The sequence below is a fragment of the Ailuropoda melanoleuca genome, chromosome 5, assembly GCF_002007445.2.
Source record: "Ailuropoda melanoleuca isolate Jingjing chromosome 5, ASM200744v2, whole genome shotgun sequence".
Classification (NCBI taxonomy): Eukaryota; Metazoa; Chordata; class Mammalia; order Carnivora; family Ursidae; genus Ailuropoda; species Ailuropoda melanoleuca.
The window spans coordinates 75,694,596-75,722,237 of NC_048222.1; the positions used below are offsets into that span (position 1 = coordinate 75,694,596).

The following is a 27,642-nucleotide window of genomic DNA, read 5'->3' on the forward strand; positions in this document are numbered from 1 at the left end:
GCCTTGGCATCAACATAGATGCCTCAGGACAGAAGGCGGGAGATGCACAGGGCAAGCCTGAAGCTGGGCATAATCAGATTCCTTCTGTGTAGACCTGGTGAGTGCCCACAGAGACGTTCACCACAGAGCTGGCTATATAAAGAGAGGTAAAGCTGAGAGGACCTGTAATGAGGCATAGAGGTGTCCAATACAGTAAAATTAAAAAAAAAAAGGTAGAGCCAGAAGGTTAAGAAAAATAACATATAGGGGTACATGGGTGACTAAGTTGGTTAAGTGTCTGCCTTTGGCTCGGATCATGATCCAAGGGTCCTGGGATTGAACCCTGGATCAGGCTCCTTGTTCTCTGGGGAGCCCGCTTCTCCCTCTGCCCACCCCCTGTTCTCTCTCTCTCTCAAATAAATAAATAAATAAATAAATAAATAAATATAAATAAAATCTTTTTTTAAAAAAGAAAAATAACATGAGTCAAGAGGGAGGTAATTAGAATTAAAGCATTATAAAGTTCTGGGGGAGGGTAATAATAAACAACTCTACACTGTGTATGTACGCATATTAAAATTTTCAAAAACAATTTTTATGGGGGGTGCCTGGTGGCTCAGTCAGTTAACTGCCTGAGTCTTGATTTCGGCTCAGGGTCATGAGATTGAGCCCTGTGCGGGGCTCCATGCTCAATGAGGAGTCTGCTGCAGATTCTCTCTCTCCCACTACCTCTCCTTCTGTGCTCTCTCTCGCAAATAAATAAATAAATCTTTAAAAAAATAATAGTAATTTTTATTGGGGGTGCCTGGGTGGCTCAGTCAGTTAAGTGTCTGACTCTTGATTTTGCCTCAAGTCATGACCCTATTAGGGTCGTGAGACTGAGCCCTGCATGGTGTCTACTTAAGATTCTCTCTCTCTCCCTCTGCCCCTTCCCTCTACCCTGGCTCAGGCTCTTTCCCTCATTCTAAAAATGTATAATAATAATTTTTATTGGAGTATAATTAGCATACAATTTAAATTTTTAATTAAAAACCAAGGTATAATTAAAATAAAACTTTATATTAGTTTCAGGTGTAGAATAAAATTATTTGATATTTGAATACACTGTGAAATGATCACACAATATATCTGTCTAGTTAACATTTTTCACCTTACATAATCACAGAAAAATAATTTCTTTCTTTTTTTTTTTTTTAAAGATTTTATTTACTTATTTGGCAGAGAAAGAGACAGCCAGTGAGAGAGGGAACACAAGCAGGGGGAGTGAGAGAGGAAGAAGCAGGCTCCTAGCAGAAGAGCCTGATGTGGGGCTCGATCCCAGAACGCTGGGATCACGCCCTGAGCTGAAGGCAGACGCTCAACCGCTGTGCCACCCAGGCCGCCCCAATAATTTCTTTTTCTTGTGATGAGAACTTAAGATTTACTCTCTCAGCAACTTTCAAATATGAAATACAGTATTATTAACTATAATCAGCATGCTGTGCATTACATCCCATGACTTATTTATTTGATAACTGGAAGTTTGTACATTTTGACGCCCTTCATCCATTTCTCTCCCAACCACACCCCCTTCCCCACTTCTGGCAATCACCAGTCTGTTCTCTACATCTATGAGCCCTTTTTTTTTTGAGATTTTATTTATTTATTTGAGAGAGACTGAGCACAAGCAGGGGGAGCAGCAGGCAGAGGGAGAGGGAGAAGGAGCCTCCCCGCTGAGCAGCGAGCCCAATGACTCAGGGCTCAATTCCAGGACCCCGGTATCATGACCTGAGCCGAAGGCAGACACTTAACTGACTGAGCCACCCAGGCGCCCCTTGTTTCTTAGATTATGTATGTAAGTGAGATCATATGGTATTTGTCTTTCTCTGTCTGACTTATTTCACTTAGCATAATACCCTCCTGTTCCATTCGTGTTGTCACAAATGGCAGGACTTCCTTATTTTTTATGGCTGAATAATATATATGTATGTATATGGAATTGCTGGATCATATGGATCATGTGTTAGTCCTATTTTAAGAAACGTTTAAAGAAATAAAATGCATATATTTCCAATCAGTATGAGGAAAAATGAGAAAAAACTCAATCAATCCAAACAAAAAGGCAAGAAAGAAGAACAATAGATCACAGAAAAATCTGGACAAAGAGAAAGCACAAATTAAGCGGTAGAATTAAATCAAACAGTATTAGTAATTACGATAAATATAAATGGACTGAACTTTTCAAGTAAAAGGCAAGGGTTATCAGGCTAAATTAGAAAAACAAAATCCAATGATATGGCATTTAATTAAATAGAGATAGACTTAAAACATAATAATAGAGAAAGGTTGAAAGGGAAATGCTAAAAAAAGAAAAGAAAAAAGCTCGTGCTGCTTTCAATTTCAAACAAAATAACTTTATTTTTTTTTTAAGATTTTATTTATTTATTTGACAGAGACAGCCAGCGAGAGAGGGAACACAGCAGGGGAGTGGGAGAGGAAGAAGCAGGCTCCCAGCAGAGGAGCCCGATGTGGGACTCGATCCTGGAACACCGGGATCACGCCCTGAGCAGAAGGCAGACGCTTAACGACTGCGCTACCCAGGCGCCCCTGGACAAAATAACTTTAAAGTAAAAGTATTATTAGGGAAAAAGTGGGTCAATTAATAATGATGGAGGATTCGAGGAGTTTTAACTCAAAAGTTATATGCTTCTAATAACATAGCATCGAAATATGTAAAACAGAAACTGATGAATACAAAAAGATACAGAAAAATCCACTGACAAACTGGAAGTTGACAACATACATCTCCCAGCAATTGATTGATCAAGCGAACCAAAAAAATGAGTAAGGTTAGGGAAGACCTAAATAACACAGATTACAGGCTTTATTGGTTTTATTTATGTGCTTGTTGTTTAACAAATACTCTTTATTATATAGCAGGTGCTAGTCTAAAAGAACTTTTGTCAAGAACCGGAAAGAAAGGGTTCTGATCTGAGTGCCTTCCAGAGTCAAGGTGTGTCATTAAACACTTCAGCTAAATTCAGGGACAAGTTTCATAGTACTTTTTCTAATAGGACAGCTCCTATCATGAAGATTAGTGCACAAGAATAACAAGACAGTTATCTCCAAGTAATAAAGGACAGCCTCTTTTGAAGAGATCTCTGCAGTAGTCTAAGAGCCACATAATCTACTGGTGGTGTTCTTATGGTCTCGTATTACTCATCATTAAGTGCAAGTCACCATGATTTGCGGAGGCAGGCAAGTTAACCCCTGGCTTCCATGTACCAAAGGTGTTCATGGTGCTCCTGGTATCTCCAATGTGGTCTCCCAGCAGGATTATAATCCTTACGGTTCTTAGTGTTGTTCAAAGAATTGAGCCTAGCATTTGTTTTTGGAGGGACTGCTAGGGGGCGGTCAGTTCACCCTCCTCTGCCTGTCCACACCACCAGCCAAGTGGCATTCATCCATCCACCCAACGGGATGACTGATCAATGGTTGGGGGAATGATGGTGAGATCCAGAGGTGCTGATGGGTGTTTTGTGTGGAAAGGGCAGAGCTAGAATAGGCTTCTGCTTTTTCTGATAGACCCTAGCTAAGATTAAGAGTGGTGATCCAACAGAAGGCCAACTCAGCAGTCAGTTCAGTGTCAAGGGCTTGCAACAGGTGGAGAGAAGCAGGGTGCTTTCCTTTGTGGGGAAGCTCTAGAGGCAGTTCTGGAGAACAAAGATCATTAACGTCCTACCCTCTCCCACGCCTTCCAGGGGACTGAAGTGGTTCTTCCCCGGTGCCTAATTCATTATTCTCCCCCTACTGTATTCCATTCCAGGAACTATAAACCTACTATTTGTCTCACACAGACCATTTGTCCAGAAGGATCAGATACAATAGGGACAAGGGTATTTTTATAAAATTTAATCAGTTGTGTTCCTAGTGTCTGAGTAATTTCTTTCACAGCAACTCAGGACAAAAAAAAAATTAAAAAAATTAAAAAAAAAAACCCTAAAAATCCTACTATCAATTTGTCAGGTACAAATATCTTTTTTTTTTAAGATTTTATTTATTTGTTTGACCAAGAGAGACAGCGAGAGAGGGAACAGAAGGGGAGTGTGAGAGGGAGCAGCAGGCTTCCCACCAAGCATGGAGCCCGATGCGGGGCTCGATCCCAGGACCCTGGGATCATGACCTGAGCCAAAGGCAGATGCTTAACAGCTGAGCCACCCAGGCGCTCCAGGTCCAAATATCTTAATACATATTTATGTTGTCACCGCTTTGTAGCCATTTGAAAAAATAATGCATATAAATTGAAAGACAAAAAATACTTTTATTCTATTTTTAAGGAACCATAATTACTTGCTAAGGGGATGGACTGGGTGCTGTACAAGTCCTCAAGCCTTGGCATCAGATTGGGTATCTCCATGCTCATGGCCTGTTCCACACTGATATTCACACAGTAGTGCTTTTTATCATAGCAACTGCAGGAAACCCAACTTTGCAAAGATATGACATTATTAAGAGCATAATAATCCAATGTCCGAACTGCGATCTACCTTATACTAGTGGTTCACACAGTTTCCCACAGATGTCGAGAGTCACTGTGCTTCCCTTGAACATTTAAAATATTCTCTGGTGGTCCGTGGGCTTACTGTGGCAGCACCCCAGCATGCATGATACAGTTTGGGAACTGTGGGTCTCACACAGAATTGTTTAGTTTGGGGCAGAAAATTCTTGGGGGGAAAATTCAAAATCAGATTGCCACACTTGATATTCCTTAATAGTGTGAATGTTAACAAACTGTATAACAATATTTTAAAACTCGATAGTGAGCATTAAACTTGAATCCCCTCGGCCTCCTTCTGGCTGGACAGCCACCAGAGGACGAAGCTACCAGGTCTGCCGGGGTTGCCTTCAGGAGAAACATCACGCGCATCAGGGAATCTCAAATTCTCAAAATAGGTCTGTATAACATCCGACATTTCACCTGATTAGTACGAGGGAGTGGCCAAGAAGAAATGATTGCTTTCTAAAACAGTCCAATTTGGGGAGCACATTGCCCTACTAACATGCCCCGACTAGGAGGAGGTGATGGAGGTAGGGTCAGAAATCGTCCTGAGTTGATTTTTGAAGAATCAGTTCCTATGCTCCACAATCCCAGATGCCTGCGGTCGATGGATGGCACCGAAGTTCCGTCAAATACCTTGAGGAGCTTGAGAGCCCACTGCAAAGGTGCATCGTGGCCAGACCGCAAATGTCTGAAAAGCCAGAAATATAACAAGTATCAGTTTCAAGGGCTACAAGGAGCTAGCCAGAGTCAGCTGATCGGACTCCACACTGCAGCAACATTGCAACCCGACAAATGATCAACAGCGGGGAGCCACCACCAGGAGCCCCAGGAGGGGACCCAATGTTCCACGGACTCAACTGCCTCATCCTGCGCGAAGGCCTCCCTCTCCGAGAGACACACAGTTAAATTTTATTATGAGCCGCAGGCCTGGCATGCAGCAACGGCTGGTGCTTCTGAAACACAGAGTCTTCACTCGGTGCCCAGTCTATGCTGGTGGGGTGCTGCGTGTCTGCTCTAATGTTGGGTCCAGGCGGTGAACATGGCTGTGCCAGCAGGGCAAGCTCCCTCTGTGGCTTCATTCTGGTCGGTCTCAGAGGATGGACCCTCTCCATGAGCCCCTACCCGAGTGACCCAAACAGTTCCATCAGCAGCCATGATTTGTTTCCATGGTTCATGACCCCAAAGAGGGAAGAATCTGCCAGTCTGTAGTTTTCCAAGTGGCAGACAAAACATCTAGGCCATTGTCAACAGCCAAGAGGCAGTAAAAATGTAACAAGATTCATCAGGGAGCACTGGCTGGAGCTGTGACGATGGCTTCGAGTTCTGCCCACTGAGAGGAGTGAGCACATCTGTTTTCCATTCCACACAGCTGGCACGACGCTGACCATCCGCAGTGGCCCGGCGGACATCATGGGTTTCAGCAGAGCCAGACCATCAGTGAACCAGGCCCAGGCCTTCAGGAAAACCTCTGTGGATTGACAGCCCCACTGAACAAGTGGCTTTGCTTCAGCTACGGAGTGGAGGATAACCTTTCCCCCAAAGGGAGAGCTGCCTTTTCTTCATGTAAAGCTGAAAATGCCACCGAGCCAGGTAGCTGTAGATGGAAATACACCATTTCCATCAGGCAAGTGAGGCTTCTCAGGCCCTTTCCCACATTATTCGTTGTTGAGTCTGAGCTAACCTACCCACCCCCACAAGATAACAGTCACAAGGTCTCCATGGCTGTGTGTTTTAGCCCTGTCAAAGTGTTCAGCTTTGACAAGAGCCCAATAGAAGCTAAGAGCTGCTTTTCAAAAGAGGTGTAATGCTTAGCAACACGAGGGAGGCAACTCCCTTTCCCCCCACCCTTGCCCCACAAAAAGGGGTGCCTCCTGGGAGAGGCAGCCACCCTGGAAAATGATCAATCAGGAAAATGATGAATCAGAGAGATTTTTAGCTTAAAGGGGTCATAAGGTTGCGGAGTCCCAAAAACACTAGCATTTCTCTAATGCAGAATTCCAGATTGATCTAATCCCTTCAGGCATTTATGAGCATTCACAGTGCGTTCATGGAAAACACCAATGCCAATTACACACTCAGCAGTGAAAGCCACTAGAACAGTACATTGACTTGGCCCAAGGCCCTGCCCACAAGGTCAACGAAATCCTTTCTTCTCTCTGGAAAAGTGTGGGACATTCTTCCCTGGGGAGGAAGCGAGGAGAGTTGCAAAGTCCTTTTTTGCAATTGCTCAGAAATGTGGAGCAATTCTTTAGCACACACCTACAACCTACACAAGAATAGTCATTCCTTCATTCTTTCAACAAATACTCATTTGGTGCCTATTATGTGCAAGGAACTATTTCAAGTTCTGGGGAAACAGTAATGAGCAAAAATCTCTACTGTCATATAGCTTATGTTCTAAGAGGAATATCAGGGGGAAAAAAGGAAATAAAAAATATGTCAGATGGTGGTAGATGCTATGGGAAAAAGGCAGCAGGAAAAGGGGCACTAGGAGTGTGGGGGATGGGGCCTCACTAACTTATATAGTGTGGTCAGGCTATATAGTCTCAGAAACCTGAAAGAGTGAGGAAACAAGACGTGAAGAGATCCGAGGAAATGGGTTTGAGGCAGGGGGGATATAACACCAAAACCCTAAAGCTGGAGTCTGCCTGCTTTGATTCCAAAGTATTAAGGCCTGTGCCACTGGAGTTGAGTGACCCAGGAGGGTAGGACACGAGATCACAGAGGATACACGAGGATCCGTGAAGTCTTGGTAGATTGAACAGACTTGGCTTTTACTCTGAGGGAGGTGGCAAGTGGCATGGTATGGCACATCTTTTTTTTTTTTTTTTAAAGATTTTTTTTTTTTTTGACAGAGAATGAGAACACAAGCAAGGGGAGCAGCAGGCAGAGGCAGAGGGAAAGGGAGAAGCAAGCTCNTAGCGGAAGAGCCTGACGTGGGGCTCGATCCCATAACACCGGGATCACGCCCTGAGCCGAAGGCAGACGCTTAACCGCTGTGCCACCCAGGCGCCCCATGGTATGGCACATCTGACTAGGATCTCTCTGGCCGTGTGTGGAGAACACACTGGTGACCGGAGTGGGGGGCGGTGGCATTGTAGAGGCAGGCAGATTGTTTAATAGGCAATCATAAGTCCCACGAGAGAGGATGCTGGTTTGGTCGAGAGTGATAATGCTAAAAGTGTGGTGAGAACTGATAACATTTCAGATAAATCCTTTTTAATTATAATTTTGAAAAATAGAACCACAACACCGTTATCACAGCTTTAAAAAACTAACAATAAATATTTAATATTATCAAATATCTAGTCAATATACAGATATACAAGATTACCTCCTGAGTTTTTTTACATTTGTTAGAAATGTCAAAGATAAGGCTGGGTATTTGTCTGATCTGTGAAGAGGCAACAGGGCATTTTAAACGGAGAATGAAGAGCAGGGCCTCACGCTAAAAATTATAAAGGGTTGGTCCCTGTAAACTAGCTAGCTAGTATCTGCTAGCTGGCAATTAGGGAAGTTAGGAATATCCACCCGGAGACAGGGAGACCAGCGACCTCTCCTTCCTGATTATACCTCAAAGGAATGGCTTTCAGGTCCTTGAGACAGACCTTTGGGAGTTCTAGAAGATACACCTACATCTCAAAGGGACAGAGGAAGGATTCACAGTTGCAAGCCCTTTTTAGTGAATGCTCTAAGAAAACGAGTTGGGGCCGATGTCAGGTAATAGCTACAGCAAAGAGCAATTGTTTTTGACAGCTCTGAGCTTTTTCAGACAGGAACTCCAAAGGGGCTGGGTTGTCCCAGGGAGGAGGCCTTAAGCTGCTAGAAGCCATGTTGAAGTTTGGTCAAGCCTCTTAGGGCGGGGGTTTGAAGGGAGTCTTCATGTTGAGAGGTTTTTGCAGTTCTCAGAATCTGTATCAGATAAGGTCCACATATTGTAACTGGTTGACATTCTGTCTTAAATTTCTTTTAACCTATAGGGTCCTCCTTCTTCTCTTTTATCCCTTAAAACTTGTTTGTTGAAGAAATGGAGTCATTTGTCCTGTAGACGCAACCAAGATTTTGCTGACTGGACTCTCAAGGCTTATTTTAATATGTTTCTTGGTCCCTATATTTCCCCAAAATTGGTACTTAGGGTTGAGTTGCCTAGTAGACATACAAAAAGAGATGGGAGGGTAGGCAGTTGGATATAAGACTGGGAGACAGGAGAGATCCAACTGGCAAAAATAAATTGAAAGTCATGGGCACAGAGAGTTTAAAGCCAATTACAGATGTGATTGCTGAGGGAATGAGAGGATAGGAAAAACCCTCTAAGGGTTTAGAGGTGCAAAGATGGGGCAGTACCAGGAAGAATGAGGAGCACATCCAATGTGAGGGAAGTGACCCCGAAGACAAGAAAAGGAGGTACTTAAAGAAGGACGGAGTGCTCAACTGTGTCAAATGTGGTAACAGAGTCCAACAAGTAAGGATTGCACATTTTTATTGTTCAGTAAAGATGTCACTGGTGACCTTGAGAAGAGCTGTTTGGAATGGGTTCAAGAGGGAATGAATGAGAGCACATGGAGACATGTAAAGACAACTCTCTCAAGAAGTTTTACTGCAAAGGGAAGCAGAGGAAAAAAGGTTAACTGGAGGCCAACACAACCTCGAAGGAAAACTTGTTTTCCAGATGGATCCTTAAGAGCCTGTTTGTATCCTGTGAAACTGATCTAATAGAGGGGAAACTCGGGGTATTGTGTAGGGGGTTTGCTGGAGCAATATCCTTGGAATAGGGAAGAGGGGATGGAATCTAGTGCCCCAGGGAAGGGTCTGGTCTCGGGGAGGAGCAAGACTGTCCATCCACAGTAACAGAAGGTGAGGCCGTGCATCTGGACACAGATGCAAACAGACCGGTCGATGCCGTAGAGAGAACATGTGTTCTGAGTGCTTCTAATTTCTTAGTGCAGTAGGAAGCAGGGTTGTCAGCTAAGACTGAGAAGTGGAGAGGTGTTGGAAGTTTGAGGACACAGGAACGGGGGTTAGCTGGTACTCTCTGGGGTGTGAAGAAAATAAACGGACAAAGAAAATGTAGATTATTGATCTTAAAGTGAGATTGGCCGGGTGCTTCCCCAGCCAAGTTTAAACTCTCAGAGGAAATGCAGAGTAAGCAGAGGTCTAGATTTACCTAAAAGTGGGATTTTTTCCAATGAGTAAGATAGAAGGGCAAGGGCACTGACAGTGTATGTAAGGAAGTGGTTATATGGACCACGCATGATATCTACAGAGGAAACTGAGGGTTTGCTTATGTAAGTGATGTGCCTTGGAAACTCTTCCCTGTCACAACTGGGACCAGCAGTCGTTCAGTTATTTTTGTTGTTGTTGTTGTTAAGAAGGCTCCATACACCCAGCATGGAGCCCAGTGGAGGGCTTGAACTCACAACCATGAGATCAAGACCTGAGCGGAGATCAAGAGTCACTGCTTAACTGACTGAGCCACCCAGGCGCTCCTGTTCAGTTATTGTTAAAATAAGTTAAATAGATGTGACAGAGGTCGCTCGTTGTTCCACAATATCCTGTTTCCTTCTCCCATGATCATGAACCTTGACTCTTAGGAGGGTATATGTTGATTCAAGACAAAGACCATATTTGTCAGCCTCCTTCAAGGCCAGGGGTGACTATGTCTCCACTTTCTGGACAAAGATACATCACCATCAATATTATGAGACAGCTCCCAGGAACCTCCCTAAACGGAGATATGGTACACACCCTGTCCTTTGGCAAGGTGGAGGGCTATGAACCTTTCCTTTATCTGGCTGCCTGGGGTGGGGATGCAATGATGAGAGCTCTGGTCTTCCACTGAGAACATGAGGATGAGGTCCATGCCTGGACACCATAGGGAGATAAGCTGGAGGAACCCGAGGACCTTGGGTCTTTGTGGTGCAGAGTTGCCATACCAGCTGACTGTGCATCTTTTGGGTTTTACAAGAGAGAAACAAAATTCTATTTGTTTAAAGCACTGTTTTTGGAGGGCTCCATTTTTCATAGATGAATCTAATTTAAACTGGTATTTTGGGAAACATTTTTAATGAAAGATACATAGCTATTTTAAATATTTTAACTTGACACTTATTAATGGACATTGACCTACTGGTCTTTCGGTGTAGGGACAAGTCCTTTTCTTTGAGTAGGGTTCCACTAATTAGCATTCCACAGAAACTACACGTGCCCATAATGCACCACTAAGATCTCCAGTTTCCATTTCTTCAAAAACAGAATGCAAAGGCAAAGCCTTAGGGAACTTGTGAAGCCATGTGAATGCAATAACCTGAATGTTTACAATTACCCCCATCTTTACATCTTCCTTGCCTACACTTAATTCAACAGTATTTTTTATTGACTCACTTTTATTAAGTCTTTCCACAGCATTTGCTTTGGTTTAGGCGAACTTTGTTTTAGCACTCACCACTCTTCAGTTTATATATTTAATTACATATATACCTTATTTTCATCAGAAATACTTTCTCTTAACCCTCATATTTTGTTTATGCAGTGTTTAATTGAATTCCACAATTACACCAGTGAACACAACTGGCGGAAATGAGCTGGGGAAAACATAACTGACTTTTGGGAAGCATATAACCCAACTGAGGGAGCAGTGCATTCTTCCCACATCAGCCCTCTCTGACGTCTGACGGAGGGAAGAGAGGGAATGTTAGTTATCTGTCCATTTGAGTACAGGTCAGAGCTTCTATCCAGCATCTTTTTACATTTGCATAATTTAAAAGAATCTTGATTGTACATTTAACTTTACAAGTGCAAGAGCAACTCTTAACACACGGTTGATGGGCATGAATGAATAGGTATGAGCATTCTGGAGGCAGTATCTAACAAAGCCTTAAAAATGTCATAGAACTGACTCGGCAAAACCAGTTTTAATAAAGAATCCTAAGAAAATAATTGAGACATTTCCAAAAGAATGTCCAAAAGACATTTCTAAAAGATTATCCTAAAGATAATCCAAAAGATTACCTTGCCCTGGGGAAAGGTTTAAGAGCCACATGGAGTATGGCTAGTTTTACGTACCGACTGTGTTTTCATTTGGAATATACTGTTTTGAAGGAATGTATCAGAGAGAACTTTAACTTTGGATTGACAGCATGACATGGTCCCAGAAAGCTTTTATTAAAATTTTGGATCCTTAAGCCGACTGTGGTGAATACGGCTTATGGGCACTCAAGTACCACCTAATTACTGGGGTTAGAAAGGGAATACCACCAAAAAAATTAAAAATAAAAAAAAAATTAAAAAAAGAAAGGGAATACCACATTTCCCCAGATCTCTTGTGCTGGGGTTCTGGATGTGAATTAGGTTCCACTAATTGAGATCTGAAGGTGGAAGGCAGGCCATCTTCCTACCACGTTAGCTGTTTTCTGCCGCCAAAGCTGTAGAGTCTGATTCTTCTCTTTCTCTCACACCCACCGCGACTGTATCAGCAGAACACACTGGCTCTACCTTTGAAATAACTACCTAGAATCCATGCACTTCCCAGCACCTCCGCTCTTCCCACCCTGGTCCGCAGCACAACCATCTGTCACCTGGATGACTGTAGCAGCCTTCAAACCGGTATCTCTGCTTCTACCTTTGCCTCCACCTGCCAGCTAAAGTGAGCCTTTTCAAACCCAGGGAGCACTTGCGACAATGAACCCTTTCACTTAGAAGACAGCCCAACTCCGCTTAGTGGCCTAAAGCCCTGGCTGACCCGGACCGCCCGCCCCACACCTCCTCTGCTACCCTTCTCCCTCCTGCTTTCAGCTCCAGCCAGTCACCTTTGCTGTTCCCGATTCTAGCTGCCTTCACGCCCTACCGATCCTGCCAGTTCACTTCCTCCAATGGCACTTTCTCAACTGTGACACACCGAGCCACCACCTGTAGATCTCCCCTACCCTTTAAAAAAAATTCCCAAGCACGTCACCTTCTACAACTTATTTATGCTGTTGTCTGTCTCCCTCACTAAAATGAAAGTTCTGTCAGGACAGACATCTTCCTTTTTTGTCACTGATGTATCGTAAGCTACGATGTGCCTCGCACCCAGGAGGCACTCTGTCTGTGGGGTTTTTCTTCAGGTGTCCCAGGGTCCAGCCTTTAGCTCTGCGGTTCTCCAGAGCAGCTGAGGCTGTGGGGATTTCGGGATCACTGGACCGCAGCTACGCGGTGCCCTGTAACTCAACAGCTCCACAGCCGGACTCTCCACCCTCCCGACTACGGTAGAGGTTGTGGCACCCCTGGTGGGAGTTCTCTGGTGTTTGGATTCCTGCAGGCTCAGCCTATTACTCACTCCTTCAGCTTTCCGATGAGTCTATAAACACTTATTTTCCTGTATTAGACTCTTCTGCTTAGAATAACTGGAATGGCTTTTATTTTTCCACGGAACCCTGACAAATACACAAGATAGAGTTGGTTGGATCAATGACGATCAGGACTGCGTTTTTTTCTGACTGGGTCTTAGATGGAAATGAGCCAAATAGAAGAAAGCCCAGCCCCTACCTCAGTCCTTGGGGAGCTGGATCAGTGACCGCTCCAATACAAGGGAACAAGAGAAATGCTTCAGAAGAGCTGAGGCAGAAGTTGGCCACACAGAGAGCTACCAGAGTTGGCATTCTCTCTCCATTTTTTTCAGGAGATACCTGAGACCCAACTGCACTCCAGTCCCTACCCTCTATTGGTAAAATTCTGGCAGCAGAACCATATCCACGAGGAGCTGTAAATACCACATCTGTCACTAGCTACAGCCATCTGAAGAGGGGAATGCCCCAACTGTGAATGTCCTGCTCTAGGATGGGGGTGGGGGCACAGAATGAACAGGCAGTGGATGTCATTTTTCACATAATACCTAAGAAATAAGCCTCTTTTCCTTTAAAGAGCCAAGTGTTAAGTGGCCTATTTAATTGGACCACGGGGGTAGGCCTCGGATTAAAAGACCCTGTCTTTAATTCGTTCGGCTAGCTCAGACACGTCTGAAGTACAAGATGCTCATTTACAAAGAGCTGCACGTATTTTTAAGACAAAGCACATGAAGAGACAATGTAATATTTATATCATCATATATAATATATACAATTTTAGAGTCTGAAAAAGAATATGTACAAAAATGTTAAATACATTTAGAAGAAAAGGTAATTGAACATTTAAAAAGCTCTACCTAGATATACCTCGACTCTTGTCATTCCTGCTTCTTCCCCACTAACAAAACTCTGTCTCACATAACTGGTTGCCAAAGGCCCGGGGACAAACTGCTCCACCCACCTCTTTGGCAGCATCCCATCCAAGGGTGAGTATGTGACCCGGCTCTGTCAGAGACACAGGGGGCAGGTCTCTTCGTGCTCCCGAAGGAACAGTCCTCCCTAAGAGCACAGTGAAGAGAAAGTTCCTTTACCGTTGTCCACTTCGCTTCCTGCTGTGGCTTTGGCCCCTCATTTGAAGAAATGACGCTGAGCTGTAGCAGCCATTTTGCAACTCGGAGGCTAGCAGAACAAATGAGTCTAAGGAAACCCTGATGACTGGCTGGCTGCCACCGAACTCTGGAGCCATTTATCTCTAGACTTCCCGTGACAGGTGATAACTAAACATCCTATTGCTTATGCCACAGTCAGCCCAGCCTCCTGCTACACTTGTGCTGCTCCTCGCTCTGCAGAAGCACTTTTCTGTCTGGCACCAAACGAATGCTTTATGTTCACTCTAATTTACAAACAACCCTATCAAACGGCTGCTATTACCTCACTTTTATAGAAGACAAATAAAACCAAGCTTAGCGAGGGTAAGTAATTTTCCCCAAAGTTACTGGTGGAGTGGATTCAAACCCAACCCTGACTCTAGTGTCACTCTACTCACACAGTTAAAAAATGAACAAGTCTGTAGTTCTCTCTTTTAGAATCCTAACAAAATGGCTACACACAGATGCAGGTAGTAATAAATTTGCATACATTTGCACTCACACATACGAATTTTGACTTTAGGCTTTTTCCTCCCGTTATTTGCATTTATTTGTTGGTAGAAACATATGCTTCGGAGGCTTGGTCAAGAAAGCAGACTTGTTTCATAATTTTTCCACGCTTTCACTGATGACATCCGATCAGTGTATCGGGGTTAGAGGTAGGTCATGGGGACTCTGCCACAGGGTCCTACCAGTCAATTCCCAAGACACCTGAAATGGAGAATGTGAAAGTGGTACATGCCCGTCCTCAAGCTTTCTTGGGAGACCTAAAGACTGCAAAATACCAAAGAGCTAACAAGGCAGGGCCTTTGAGTTCGACCAGAAAAGCAGAAGTGTTTCTGAACCAAAGAAACAGAAGAGAAACAGAGGACTGCACTAGGGGCCCAGTGCCAGTGCATCAGCTATCTAAAAGCAAGCACTGGAGGCAGGCGAACAAAGCTCAGCCTTTGACCAAATAGAACTTTCATGGTTCACGTGTCCACAGAGGCCTTCTGGCCTTTACAAGACACCAGAACACTACTACGCTTGAAGCTCACGTGAGCTCTTAGCTACAGAAGGGGCAACGTTCAATCCCTCCTCAGAGCTGCTGACTAGGGAGCTTGAGGGGCTCGGCATAGGAAAACCCCAGTCGCCATGAATAAAAAACAGACTCCTGGGACAGAAATGTGAGACTAAAGGAAGGCCTATCTATCCCAAACCTCTGGGGCCACCTCGAAGTCGGGAGGAGGCGCTCTTACTGAGCCTGTGTGGTCATCACTGTTCCAGAGGCAGGTGGCTTCAGCTCACACCAAAGGGAGCTCTGACATCGCTGTCTAATGACCAGACACCGCTGCAGGCAGTCTTCCCTAACCCTTAAGATGTCTCCCACCACCGAGCCAGGGAAAAGACCCAGCTCTGTGGACAGAGGATGAGGGAAGGGAAGCTGCTCCTCCACGAGCAACATGCTTGAAGGATCAAGAGCATGACGACCTGGTAAAAGGAACAAGGTCAGAGACCCATGAACTAAAAGGCCATTGTGGCCAGCAGGGACTGGGATGCAGACCTGCTGATGGTAGGACAGGAGGTGGGGGGGGCTCTCAAATTCAAAGCTTTTGAAGTTGGAGGTCATCTGTCAAGCGTCAAAGAAGCCGCTACGCAATGAATCTCTCCTTGCCGTCTTACCAAGGTTGTTTTTCGGCAGTATTTGAGTGCGGTTATAATTCTGAGTGCTCACAGGATTGTCGGGAAATATTTAAATGGAAGCCAAGAGTACTGCTAGTCATTGCAGGGCTTATGGGTGGGGGATGAGTCCTGGGACCCCAATGTCACCCAAAGGCAAGTGTAGGGTGCTGGGAGGAGTCTCTGACTTCACATCTGGTAGAACCCACAGCTAACACCTCACCGCACGCAACAGGCAGCATGTGGCTAGGTGCTCTCAGGACAGACGGCAGGGAAGGGCCTGAACCTGTACCTTCAGAGCTTCCGGCCTAGGGGATGGCACGTGCAGTCAGGGGGCAGGGAGACAGCAGCTCTAGTCACGTCTCCCGAGAGATTCTTGGAATCTCTATGTTGTTTGAAAACACACTCAGGCAAAGGGAAGGGAAACTAACATTTATTGAGTGCCCACTGTATTTATCTGGCCTTGTGCAAGGAGTTTTCGTCTACGACATTCCATTTCATCCTCACACCAACCCTGTGAGGTAGGTATTATCCTCATTTTTGTCCCATGAGGAATATGAGGCTCAGAAAGGTTAGGTAGTTTGTCCAAGGTCACACAACTAGTAACTGATGGCGCTGGGACTGAGCACCAAGTCCCAGACTCAAAAATTCCCCGCTCTCTCTCCAACACTGCTTCTTGGTAAGAAGGGAGAAAAAGCAGCAACAGTCCTTACGCTTCCTATCCTGAGAACAAGATAGTCAGCAAGAGGAGGAGCCTGGACTCTCCCGCAGACCCTCCCCTCTCCACCTGGGAAGGGTACAGTCACTCGAAGGATAAGACATAAATATAAAAATAAATAGAAGGGACAAGTGCCCAGCAGCGAGGATGTGCAGGATCCATGCTGTGGGAAGGCCACTGTGCCATGCACAGCTGCCGTGGGAGGGAGCCACGTGGGCCCTGTGGGGAAAACTGGGACAAAGGCTGACAAAGGCTGCCAAAGCCTGGAGTGGGTGGGCTAAACAGGCCCCTTCTGGGTCGCACAGATTGGAGAACAAAACGTCTGGAGCAGGCAGCAGCCGTGGGCACAGTCACCATCATCCTCCATCTGCTCATTTTACCGGTGTTTGTGATCCAAAAGGGACTCGAAATCGGGGGAACATACAAGTTTGTGCTTTATGTGTCCCAGGACCGTCATCTCACCGGTCCTACTGTCTCCAAGGCCCACGGACACCAGCTCCTGCCAACCAACAGAGACAAGGATGAGAACTGAAAACACACGGCCCATTCCTCAGTCCTATGTTTTTCAGGTGATAATCCCAAGAACACTTCTTTCTCAGCTAGCACTGACTCCTCAACACTCCTTACTTCTTAAGGAGCCCTACTGTCACCCTACAGGCTCTCACCTGCAGAAAGGAGCAGGCAGTTCCCATCGTTACATCCAGAGTCACCTTGCCCAGGAGGAGCTGCACCTTTCCTGACTTGCGGATGAGCAGCTTGCCAACCTGACCCTCTGTCAGGTCAGCCAGGGTGCAAGCATTCTCTGCCAGCCTGGCTTCCTGTGGGGAGAATCAGAAGATGGAAACTGGGTAAGGAGCCGCTTCCTCCATCCTTCGTGAGTGACACCGCTCCCAAAGGAAGGATCAGCAGCAGAGGTTAGCATGAGCTTCTCCAGAGGGCCTTTCTCCAAGGCTCCCTGCTGTTGGCTAAACGACAAAACCCAAAGCAAACAAATGAACAAATGAACAAAATACTGCTAACTGCTGAAGATAAGTGATGGGACATGAGAATTTATGTTCTCTCATTTGTGTATGTTCAAAATATTTCATTGTCAAAAGTAAACACACGTAATAGGGGTTGAAGTACAAAGCCCCAAGTCCCTTGTGGGTAGAGAGAACAAATGTGTATTATTCGGACATTTCGGCTTGGGTGGCACACCTCGGCTTCCCTAACAGCTGTTTCCCTTCCTGGTCCCCCCAGCATTTTCACAGGACTCATTCCTGAGCATACCCGGTCTTTTTCCTGCTTTATAACCACCATCTGTCCATCCTCGCTCTGCACCTCTGTCTTGATAGGCTTGATGTCCTGAGTAGGCGGCTGGCCAGGGAGCGTGTCTGGCAGCTGAAGGAACAGCAGCTCTTCTTCCTGGGTGAGGCTCAGCTCCCTGAGCAGCTCTGCCACAGACACGTCCTTTGGGAGGCCCGGGGTCTTTCTGGCTGTCCTGGGAGGAGCCTTCATCTTGGCCTCCTCCTCCTCATCTCGGGGCTCCTCTTTCACTGCCCAAGGTAACACAAATGGAAGAGCTATGAAGCGGCCACCTTGCTGTACCCATTCCTTCATCCCCCTCTGCTTCCCTGTCACTCAGCCACGAAGTGGGAGGGATTCGCTGGTTATGAAGAGGGATTCGGGAGTTGTGTGACTTATCTAACAAGGAGTATCTCAGTCTAGCCCCACAGATCCATGCCAGCATGAACTTTCTGAGAGTGAGAATTTGCTGTCCCTGTTCAGGTCATGTATGTTACAGCTGGAGCTGGGGAGGGCCTACTTCTGAGTCTGGGAGGCTCATTCCTCGGGAGGATTCCTCGGGGGGCAGCCACAGGGAAGGAGAGGAGACGTTAAAGGACACAGAGTACCTTTCACAACAGGTACCTCCACCTCCATGTCCTCTTCCTTGGGGCCAGCCAGCCAAGGTTTAACATCTGGCTCTTCATTCTCTTCCTTAAAAAGCCACCCTGAGTGAGCCAGCGGCAGCTGCACAGGCATGTTTCGAGTGTCATTCCTCAGCCCAGGGTCATCGATGAACTACCAGGGAAGAGTCAGGGGGTCACACGGTCTGGCTAGCATGCACACATACCTGGACCACAGCCCCCCTCCGTCTTTTCTAACTGAAGATTCCTGCTGTTCACAGGCTTCCAGGATATCAGAGGGCTCTTCTTCCCCCCAGGCCCGGCTCCCCAGAAGCCCATTCCTCCCGGCCTAGTGGTACCTACATCATCCTTCTCCAGCATGCGCAGGATCTGTTTCGTTTCTTCATCTGTCTCCCTCTTCTCTTTTTTGATGTTGATGATATGAGAGGGCCCCATGTCTGACACATCCACTGTCTTATCCCAGCTCCCTGTGGAAAATCACTAGGCTCACCAGGGGTATGGAAGAGGCCAACAGCAAAGAAAACTAAACTGGGAGCAGAGGAATTTTACTGCCCTTGCCCTTCTCTTGGGCAGTCTGGCCCGAAATCCACTGATTCCTTCCTCCCAGAACCCCAGAATCTTTGTACCCTTTTTCTTCATCATTTCAGCTGGACCCTGCTCAAAGATGGAGTGGGACTGGATCACTTCTGGGCGGCCCCGGCCCCGTCCATGCCCCTCTCGCTGTCGGTCTCTATCCCTGTCACGCTTCTCCTTCTTGATGGTTACTTCTTCCTTGGGCCTGGAAAAGAGGATGGAATTCTCTGCCTCAGAGAACTGGTCTTACTCTCCCACATCACTCTACTTCACCTGAGTGGAGAATTAATGAGACAATAACTGTATCACAAGAAGCAGAACCCAATCCAAAGTCTAGCACCTCTTCTCCTTCCTTGATGGGACAGTGTCCCTTCAATTTGCTTTACTTTACCTTCTTGCTTGAGAGTATATGTTAGAACTACAACTCAAAAGTTGAATTACAGAGACTGCCCCAAAATGTGGACTTTTTAGTATTGCTTGAAAGCAAGAAGGGTGTAATAAAAAAGAACATAAGTGAAAACCTGACATGTTTTTGTCTAAACTAGTGGCTCTTGACTCCAGCTGTAAAAGATAATCACTGTTGCACTGCAAGAAAGTTAAATCACCATTTCTAGAGATGGACTTCCAGGCACCAGTATTTTTTTAAACTTGCACATTAGAATCACCTGGCAGCCAGGGTCCCAAATCACTAGTGAAACAAATTAATACACAAATTTAGATTTCTGAGCCCCATACCTAGTTATTTCCAAAAAGACCCAAATTCAGAGCAGTAAGGGGAATCTTTTAGAAGGCCCAGCTACTTACTCTTCCTTGATTTTCCGACTGATGATATTTGGGGTGAAGGTTTTCTGAAAGTAAAATATGGGAATCACTGATTTGGTAAGTTCTGATCCCAAAGTACAGAGAAAAATGAAAACTCTCAAAGGGCACCTTGTATGGACCAAGATCACCATTCTACATTCCCGACTATGGTCAATGATATACAGAGATAGACGTACTTAAAAGGGACGAACATCCTATCATGATAGCAGTGGACTTACACACAGAACGGGGCACAAAACCTATTTAAGCTAGCAGCCTCAGCTTCTACCCTCTGAAAGGAGAGCCCTCAGGACTTTGAGAACTTATTTGTCTAATCTCACTTCCTGTCATCAAACTGCTGTAGAAACCAGAGTAGCATAAGAAAGAGCTCTAGCAGCAAGGCTCAAGTAGGAAGTCCGCCAGCGCTCACAAACAGATGATACAGCTAGACTGCCACCAGCATTTCCCAAGGCAAACAAGTCTTTGAGAATTGGCTGCTTTCTGCTTCTACTACAACCCCTCCCCCACTAAATTTCAGGGCTAGCCTTACATCTACAGTCATGAACACAACAGAAAAGGACACAGGGCCTCCAATGCCCTGCCTAGGATTCATTACACTCTAGATCACAGTCTGCAACTTTAATCCATGGCAAATACAGAACTCTCTAAAATTGCAACCCTGCTAGCTCTAATGGGTTTCTTAAAGGTGTCCAAAACACATAAAAAAGGTAAATAAGTACTGCTCAAGTTGCTTGGGAAGTAATTAGGATTCTCTGCCCTTCAGCCATCTCTGAGAACCACATCAACATATTGTACCGGGTATCTAGAGCTGAAGGTAGGCAGACTCCCTAGAATTTGTCAGCAGAAGTCTGGCGGGCGGGTTTCGTTAGGCCCAATACCAAGCCTGGCACACGGCAGGCCCTACGTGAACATCAGCTGAACCCCAGGGTCCTGGAATTCAAAATAGTAGGGTTGCTTTAGAAAGGTGCCATCCGGTACCTTCTTGACTCCTCCGAGGGTGAGGTCCCTGGAGCGGATGGAGGGAAGGCGACCTGGAGTGAGTGGAGGCGCCGGCCGCCGCCCGATAAGCCCCCGTCCCCCAGAGAGGAGGGGGCGGGGACCTCCCGGAGCACTCGGCTCGCCCGCGGCATTTCCTTGAGACATTTTGCCTGGGAGAAAATAAGGAAAGGGGCAACAAAGTCACTCGAGGGGGCGGACACACGGACCCTGGGCGGAACCCCACCCACGTGGCCTCCCGCCCCCCAGTCAGACCGTCCCTCCCTTTCCACGTGGCAAGACTCCCGGACCACCCAGTTAGAGCACTTGGCTCGCTCTCTGCCCAGGCCCCCGGCCAGGCACGAGGCAGAGACGCACCCCAGCGTACCCGGGCTGTGGATCCACACCACGCGCGTCCCGACTTCACCTCCGACGCAGCCCGCAGACGGCCCTGGGTCTCTGCGCCCGGCGGAAGTCTGCGTGGCAGGGCCCGGGCGCCGCCATCTTGCCGCGGGGCGGAAGTGAGGTCGGTGGGCGGGGCCGGGCCACAGTATTTATCCGGCGACTCCTCGCTCCCCTCCGCCTTCTCTTCCCGGTTCTTCCCGGAGTCGGGAAAAGCTGGGTTGAGAGGGCGAAAAAGGCAGAGGGGTCTGGTCTAGGTTACGCTGCGGTGCAGCGCTCAGGGATCTTGGCCCGGGCCGAGGGGATAGAGGCGCCCAGCTCTGGGTCCGGGGGCCGTGGCGGCCCCCAAGAACTGGCATGGGGATTCGCCGTGGTGGAGCCTCTGGGAGCAGTGGGGTCGCGGCGCGGCTCGGGACGGGGCGAGGGGCGCGGGGATGAGATCAAGACCGGGACTCAGAGTTGGGGTGCCCTGGGCCGGGCCGAGCCGCGGCTGTGGGCTCGATGATGACCTTGGAGTGGTCACTGTACTCTGGGCTGCGGCCTCGCCCTCGCTTGGGGGTCCCTTCCCTGGACTGCTGGTGGGATCCTGGGGTGCGGCTCTAGGCGCAGCGCTAGGGCAGCGGCAGCGGACTAATTGGGTGCTTGAGGGCACCCGCCTTGGGCTCCTGACTGCGGACCCTTGTGTGAGCTCTCTGGGCTCCTGACTGCGGACCCTTGTGTTCACTCTCGTTCCGACCCCGGAACCCGTAAAACGAAGTTTGCTCGATTGGGAGGAACGAATTTAAAGAACTTTTATGGTGATTCCGGCATTTGTAATTTAACATATAAAATGCCTTTACAGTTCTCCCCACCCTCAAACCGTGTAAAAACCACGTAGCATTGCAGAAAATTTGAGGGGAGGAAAACATTTCTGCTACAATTCTATCTAGAATACTACTATTAAAACTTTTGTAATATATTGCAGTCCCCTTGTAGAGCTGTCATACTGTGCCACAATTTTGAATTCTCCCTTTTGAAATAGCAATTCTTTGTTGCTGCATCAAATGCGTAATTCTTGGGTCTGTATCATGACACCCCCCCCCCGTTGTAAATAACGCTGTAGTGAACATCTGGTGCATTTAACATTTTTTCATCTTTTGGATTGTATCCCTAGGACAACTTTTCAGACTTGTGATACTTTCTTTTTTAAGTAAAATTTTTGAGGTAACAGATACACATGCAGGTTTTTTGTTTTTTGTTTTAAGATTTATTTATTTATTTTAGAGGGAGAGGAAGGGAGAGAGAGAACGAGCAGGGAGGGAGAGGGAGAGAGAATCTCAAGCAGATTCCACACTGAGCGCACTGACCCCCACGCTGGGCTTTATCTCATGATCTTGAGATCATGACCTGAGCGGAAACCAAGAGTCAGATGCTTAACAGACTGAGCCAGCCAGGTGCCCCAGATGTAGTTTCACACATGTAGTTTTAAGAAATAATACAGATATCTCAAGTTTTTCCCAATAGAAACATATCCTAAAACTGTATAGTACAATTATCACAACCAGAATATTGACCTTGATATAGTAGAAATATAAAACATTTCCATCAATGCAAGGATCCCTTTTAGTTGCCTTTTTATAGCCACACCTCCCTCCCTTTGGCCCACCCCCGGCAACCACTAATCTATTCTTCACTTTCATACTTTCATTATTTCAAAAATGGAATTCATTCAAAAAAGGCATCATATAGTATGTGACTTCTTGGGGTGGCTTTTTTCACTCAGCATAATTCCGTGGAGATCATCCTGGAGATTGTTGTATGTATCACTAATTCATTCCTTTTTATTACAAGTATCCATGGTTTGTTTAACCATTTGTTCTTTGAGGGACATCTGGGTTGTTCCCAGTTTTTGGCTATTGCAAATAAAGCTGCTATGAGCATACATGTACTGGTTTTTGTATAGATGTTAAGTTTTCATTTCTGAGATAAATGCCCATGAGTGCAATTGTTGGGTTGAATGGTAGTTGTATGCTTAGTTTTATAAGGAACTGCCAAACTATTTCCACAATGGCTATACCATTTTGAACATGTACATTTTATAGTTCTTCATCTGTATTGCTAAATTGCTTTCAAAAAGGGCCATCCTAGCATGCATCACCACTAGGAATATATGTAGTATATAAAATATGTAATATTTGGCCATATCCTTTTGAGAATGGGCTCTTAAAATTTTAAACTTTTTTGCCAATTCCATAATATGTAAATACTAAATTAATATTTGTTGTGTTGGTTTCTAACCAGACTTCTTTCAACTTCTTTTCTCCATATTGGTTTTATGGTAACCAAACCTAACCAAAGGAAAACGATTCCTGTTCCCTACACAGCTGTACACAGTAGCCCTGATCTTCTGACTGGAGTACTAGATGAAATTGCTTTGATTTCTTTGGGGTTTGAGGTCACAGACCTTTTAGTATCTCTAGGTTTTTGTTTTGTTTTTTACAAAGATACTTATTCATTGTAGAAAATTTGGAAAATTTTAACAAACACCAAGAAGAAAATGAAAGTCATCCATTGCATACTTGCAGTTGTTTTTCTATGCATGTGGCTTTTAAAAATTGAGGAGTTTTACATATGGTTCTATAATCTGCTTTTATTTCTCTTAGCAGTATACTATAAACATTTTTTGAGTTATTGAATATTCTTCTAAACTATAATTTTTAATGGCCAAATAGTACTCTACATTGTTGCCTTGCACCATAATTTCTTTATCCTGTTTCCTGTTAACCAGGAAACCAGTTTCTTTCCTGCAATGCTGATTGGATTTCTGCAAAATATTTCACCCCAACAGGACAAGAGGAGAGAAGACTTAAATCAAGACTTCTATAACATTCTGGGGCTTGCTTCCTAACAACAATTACTATAATTTCTCATTAAGAATATTCTCCAGTGTTCCCTCTAATTAGGCTAATACACTTTTGGCACCATTCTCCTTTCTTATTTCTTCCTTTTTTTTTTTTTTTTTGAGAGAGAGAGAGAGTGTGCACCCACTCGGGGGTGGGGAGGTGAGGTTGGGGAGGGAGAGAGAATCTCCAGCGGACTCCCTGCTAAGAGCAGAGCTGCAGGCTTGGCACAGGGCTCAATCTCAGGACCCTGAGATCATGACCTGAGCTGAAATCAAGAGTCAGAGGTTTATCTGACTGAGCCACCCAGATGCCCTACACCATTCTCCTTTCTTCCTTTATTTGCTCTAACACCTCCCTCTCTGTTTTCTTCCAAAGGATGTATATTCTTTTATCTAGCCTCAAAAGAAACTAGCAAATCTTTACCAGCTGAACCCCATGTCATCCCATCTGTGATTCTAGCCGATCTTAATTGTTATTAATAACCTTTTATTTCTACGTATTTCACAGTAAAGGTGATAATCTCATTGCTGTCTGATAACTTACTGAAATTAATAATCAAACTCTTAAATATAGTTTTTTTATTCTAAATGCAGACTTCAGAAGGTGTAAACAGATTCTGTCAGAAGACTGTTTCTGTGAACTCTTGTCGGGCATTGGGAATACTAAATGAATAAGGAACTGTTTTGAATATGTATCAGTAGAAGAAAAGGAATGTGTGGTATGAAAATGCTATCCAAGTTCAAGCCATTACATGTTCTCTGTGAGTAATTTGTCCTGATTTGTTTGCATCATTTTGCAGGCCATTATTTGCTGGTTCTTCCTCATCTCCTTGACCTCGAAACATTGGAGAGCCCTAGGATTCAGTTCTCAGAACTCTCCCTTTTTTCTTTCTACTTTACTCCTTTGGCACTGGTTCAGTTTCTCAGCTTCAAACCCTGTGCTGAATGCTGATGACTCCTCGGCGCTTATCTCAATATGGACCTCTCTGAGCACCGGATGTGTATTTCTGCCTATCCCGCCCTCCCACTTGGATGACTACAAGGCATCTCAAACCTACACCCACATCCAAACTTTGGATCTCCCTCCTCATACTACTTTGAAATGTTCCCCATTACAGTACGTGGCAACCCCATCCCTCCAGCCTTTCAAGTCCAAATTTTGCAGTTATTCTTCACTCCTGTCTTTCTCTCATGTGATGTGTCCAGTACATCAGCTTTTCCAGATATATCCAGAATCTTACCACTTCTCACCACATTTACTGATATGCCACCCTGCCTGGCCATCATTGGTTATTTTTTTTCCCTGTGATTATTTTAATAGCCTCCTAACTGGCCTCCCTGCTTCCACCTGGGTCCCGTCAGTTTAGTTGCAACATAGCATAATCAACATACTGCACATCAGGTCACGTCTCCACTCTTAATTTCCCAGAGGCTTCCCATTTCCGAATAAAAACCAGATAATTTAGACTGGTCTGCACAGCCCTACATAATCCGTCCCTCCACCCACCATCTCTCTGTCCTTAACTCCTACCACATACCCCTCACTCGTTCTGCCCAGCTGCTCTGGTCCCTTGCTGTATCTGGAGCAATCTGGCATGCTCCCTCTTCAGGGCCTCTGCACCTGCTACCTGGAATGCCCTTCCCCCATGTAATTCTGCATGGCTCTCCTCCACTCTTCAATCAGGTTTGTGTGTGTGTGTGTGTGTGTGTGTTTTAATTCCAAAGTCACTTTTTCAAGGAGGCCTTCTCTGATGGCATTATTAAAAATTGTAACTCCCCCATAATATTCCCTCTCCCTATTTACTGACTTCTTTTTCTCTACAGCACTGTCACCTAATAGACTCTAGAGTTTGTTTGTCTCTCCATCTTCCCCCCACCAGAAAGAAAGCCCCATAAGAGCAGGGACTTATTTTCCTCCTCCACTACAGTATCCTCACTGCTTGAAACAATACCCAACACAGAGTAAGCACCCAGTAAATTTTTGTTGAATGAACGAATGAATTCCAGTTTGTGTGGAGACCAAGTAGCAAATTGGATGTGCATTAGAGAAATAAAAGGGTGGATTGTTTCCAGGTGGACTGTATGAGTGATTTCACTTCAGCGCCACTGATGTAAGAGCCATCCTTGCATTGCATGTCCGTATGTCTTCTCTATAGGTTGTCTGTATGCAAGTTGCTTAAAACAGTAAGTAAGTAGCAAATACTGAGCGGGTGGAGGGAAGGCTTTGCGGCATGCCACTGTTTGTGTATCCGCTCCGTCTAAGTCTTGTCCCTGGTGTCTTGCCAGGAAGCGCCCAGTGCTATTCCATAGCTTTTGCATTGTGCTCTTCCGCTTCGGGCAGAGCTCGGTGACCATTCCAGTGCCGTGGATTCATCCTATCAGTCCTTCCACTTCTCCATGAGCTTGGGATTCTTTCTTCATTGTTCTTAGTCTTTGTCCCTTGAAGTTTCTTTTTGCTCCAACATTTCCTTAGTGTCTCTTCTGTAGCTTTTGTGTGTGCTTAAATATAATTCAGGATTTTTCCAGTCTTAAAATTATTAAATATTTAAGTAAAAAACAGCTAAAAAAACACTTTAAATATTCAAAGTAGTGAGGGTTGTTAGAGGAATAAACAAAATTTCAAAACAATAAAGCAAATAAGCACTGAGAAATCCATACAGTTCTTCACTGCCCATTGCTATCATTGGCAACACGCGTAAATGAACAAAGTGGGTTTTTGAGCTGTCTGGATGTGTCTGTATTCATTGGCCCTTGAGATCCCCTCATTTAGCTCAATCATGAGGAGGTACACGTAAACATTTTGAGTCTATAAAATTCACAAACAATATTAAGACTGTAGGTCTTTTTCTCTTACAGCCCCTATCTATTGCCTCATACTCTATATTTGCTCTATGTCCTTCTACCATGAAGGACCCAGTCCTTATACTCAGACTTGAATTTGAATCTAGTTTTACCTCTCATGGGCTGAGTCTCATTTCCCACTACCAACCCTTTTAAGATAAGGTTGATGGATCCACCTCTCAAGGCTGTGGTGAGAATCCCATGCCTAGGGTCTTGGGGTTTAATAATAAAATAATAAAATTAATAATAATAATAACAATAAATAGCTTTTGTTATTATTGTAATCATACCCTAGATATAATATTAAATATGGAAATTTCCAAGCATGCACAAAAATGCAGACAATAGCTTATTGGATCCTCAAGTTCCCAGCTTCAACAATTACCTACCCATGCCAATCTTGTTTCACCTATCCATTCCATGCCCCTCCAGATTATTTTTAAATAGGTCACAGATATCATGTCATTCACCCATAAATATTATAGTATGTTTCTCTGAAGGATATTCTTTTTAAAAATAACCATAAAATATCATTATCAGGGTAGCATTCTTAAATACTATCAAATACCCTCTTAATATTCAAATTGCCCAATTGTCACATAGGGTTTTCTTTTTTTAACAGTTTAAGTCAGTATCCAAATAAGGTCTATACCCTTGAATATTTTTTTAAAGGTTTTATTTATTTATTTGACAGAGATAGAGACAGCCAGCGAGAGAGGGAACACAAGCAGGGGGAGTGGGAGAGGAAGAAACAGGCTCATAGCGGAGGAGCCTGACGTGGGGCTCGATCCCACAACACCGGGATCACGCCCTGAGCCGAAGGCAGACGCTTAACCGCTGTGCCACCCAGGCGCCCCTATACCCTTGAATATTTTA

At 45.2% G+C, this 27,642-nt stretch overlaps 1 protein-coding gene across 1 annotated transcript; it reads right to left on the reverse strand.

The window, feature by feature from the left end:
* Window positions 1-16,064: 16,064 nt before the first annotated feature.
* On the reverse strand, window positions 16,065-21,162 carry POLR3D (RNA polymerase III subunit D). The gene is made up of 9 exons (XM_002914776.4): window positions 21,031-21,162; window positions 20,646-20,815; window positions 19,650-19,693; window positions 18,899-19,050; window positions 18,615-18,739; window positions 18,258-18,426; window positions 17,635-17,900; window positions 17,031-17,183; window positions 16,065-16,864 (listed from the first exon to the last, which is right to left on the reverse strand). Exons 2-9 carry the CDS (start codon window positions 20,808-20,810, stop codon window positions 16,742-16,744), a joined length of 1,197 nt encoding a protein of 398 aa, XP_002914822.1. The 5' UTR covers window positions 20,811-20,815; window positions 21,031-21,162; the 3' UTR covers window positions 16,065-16,741.
* Between the last annotated feature and the right edge of the window lie 6,480 nt (window positions 21,163-27,642).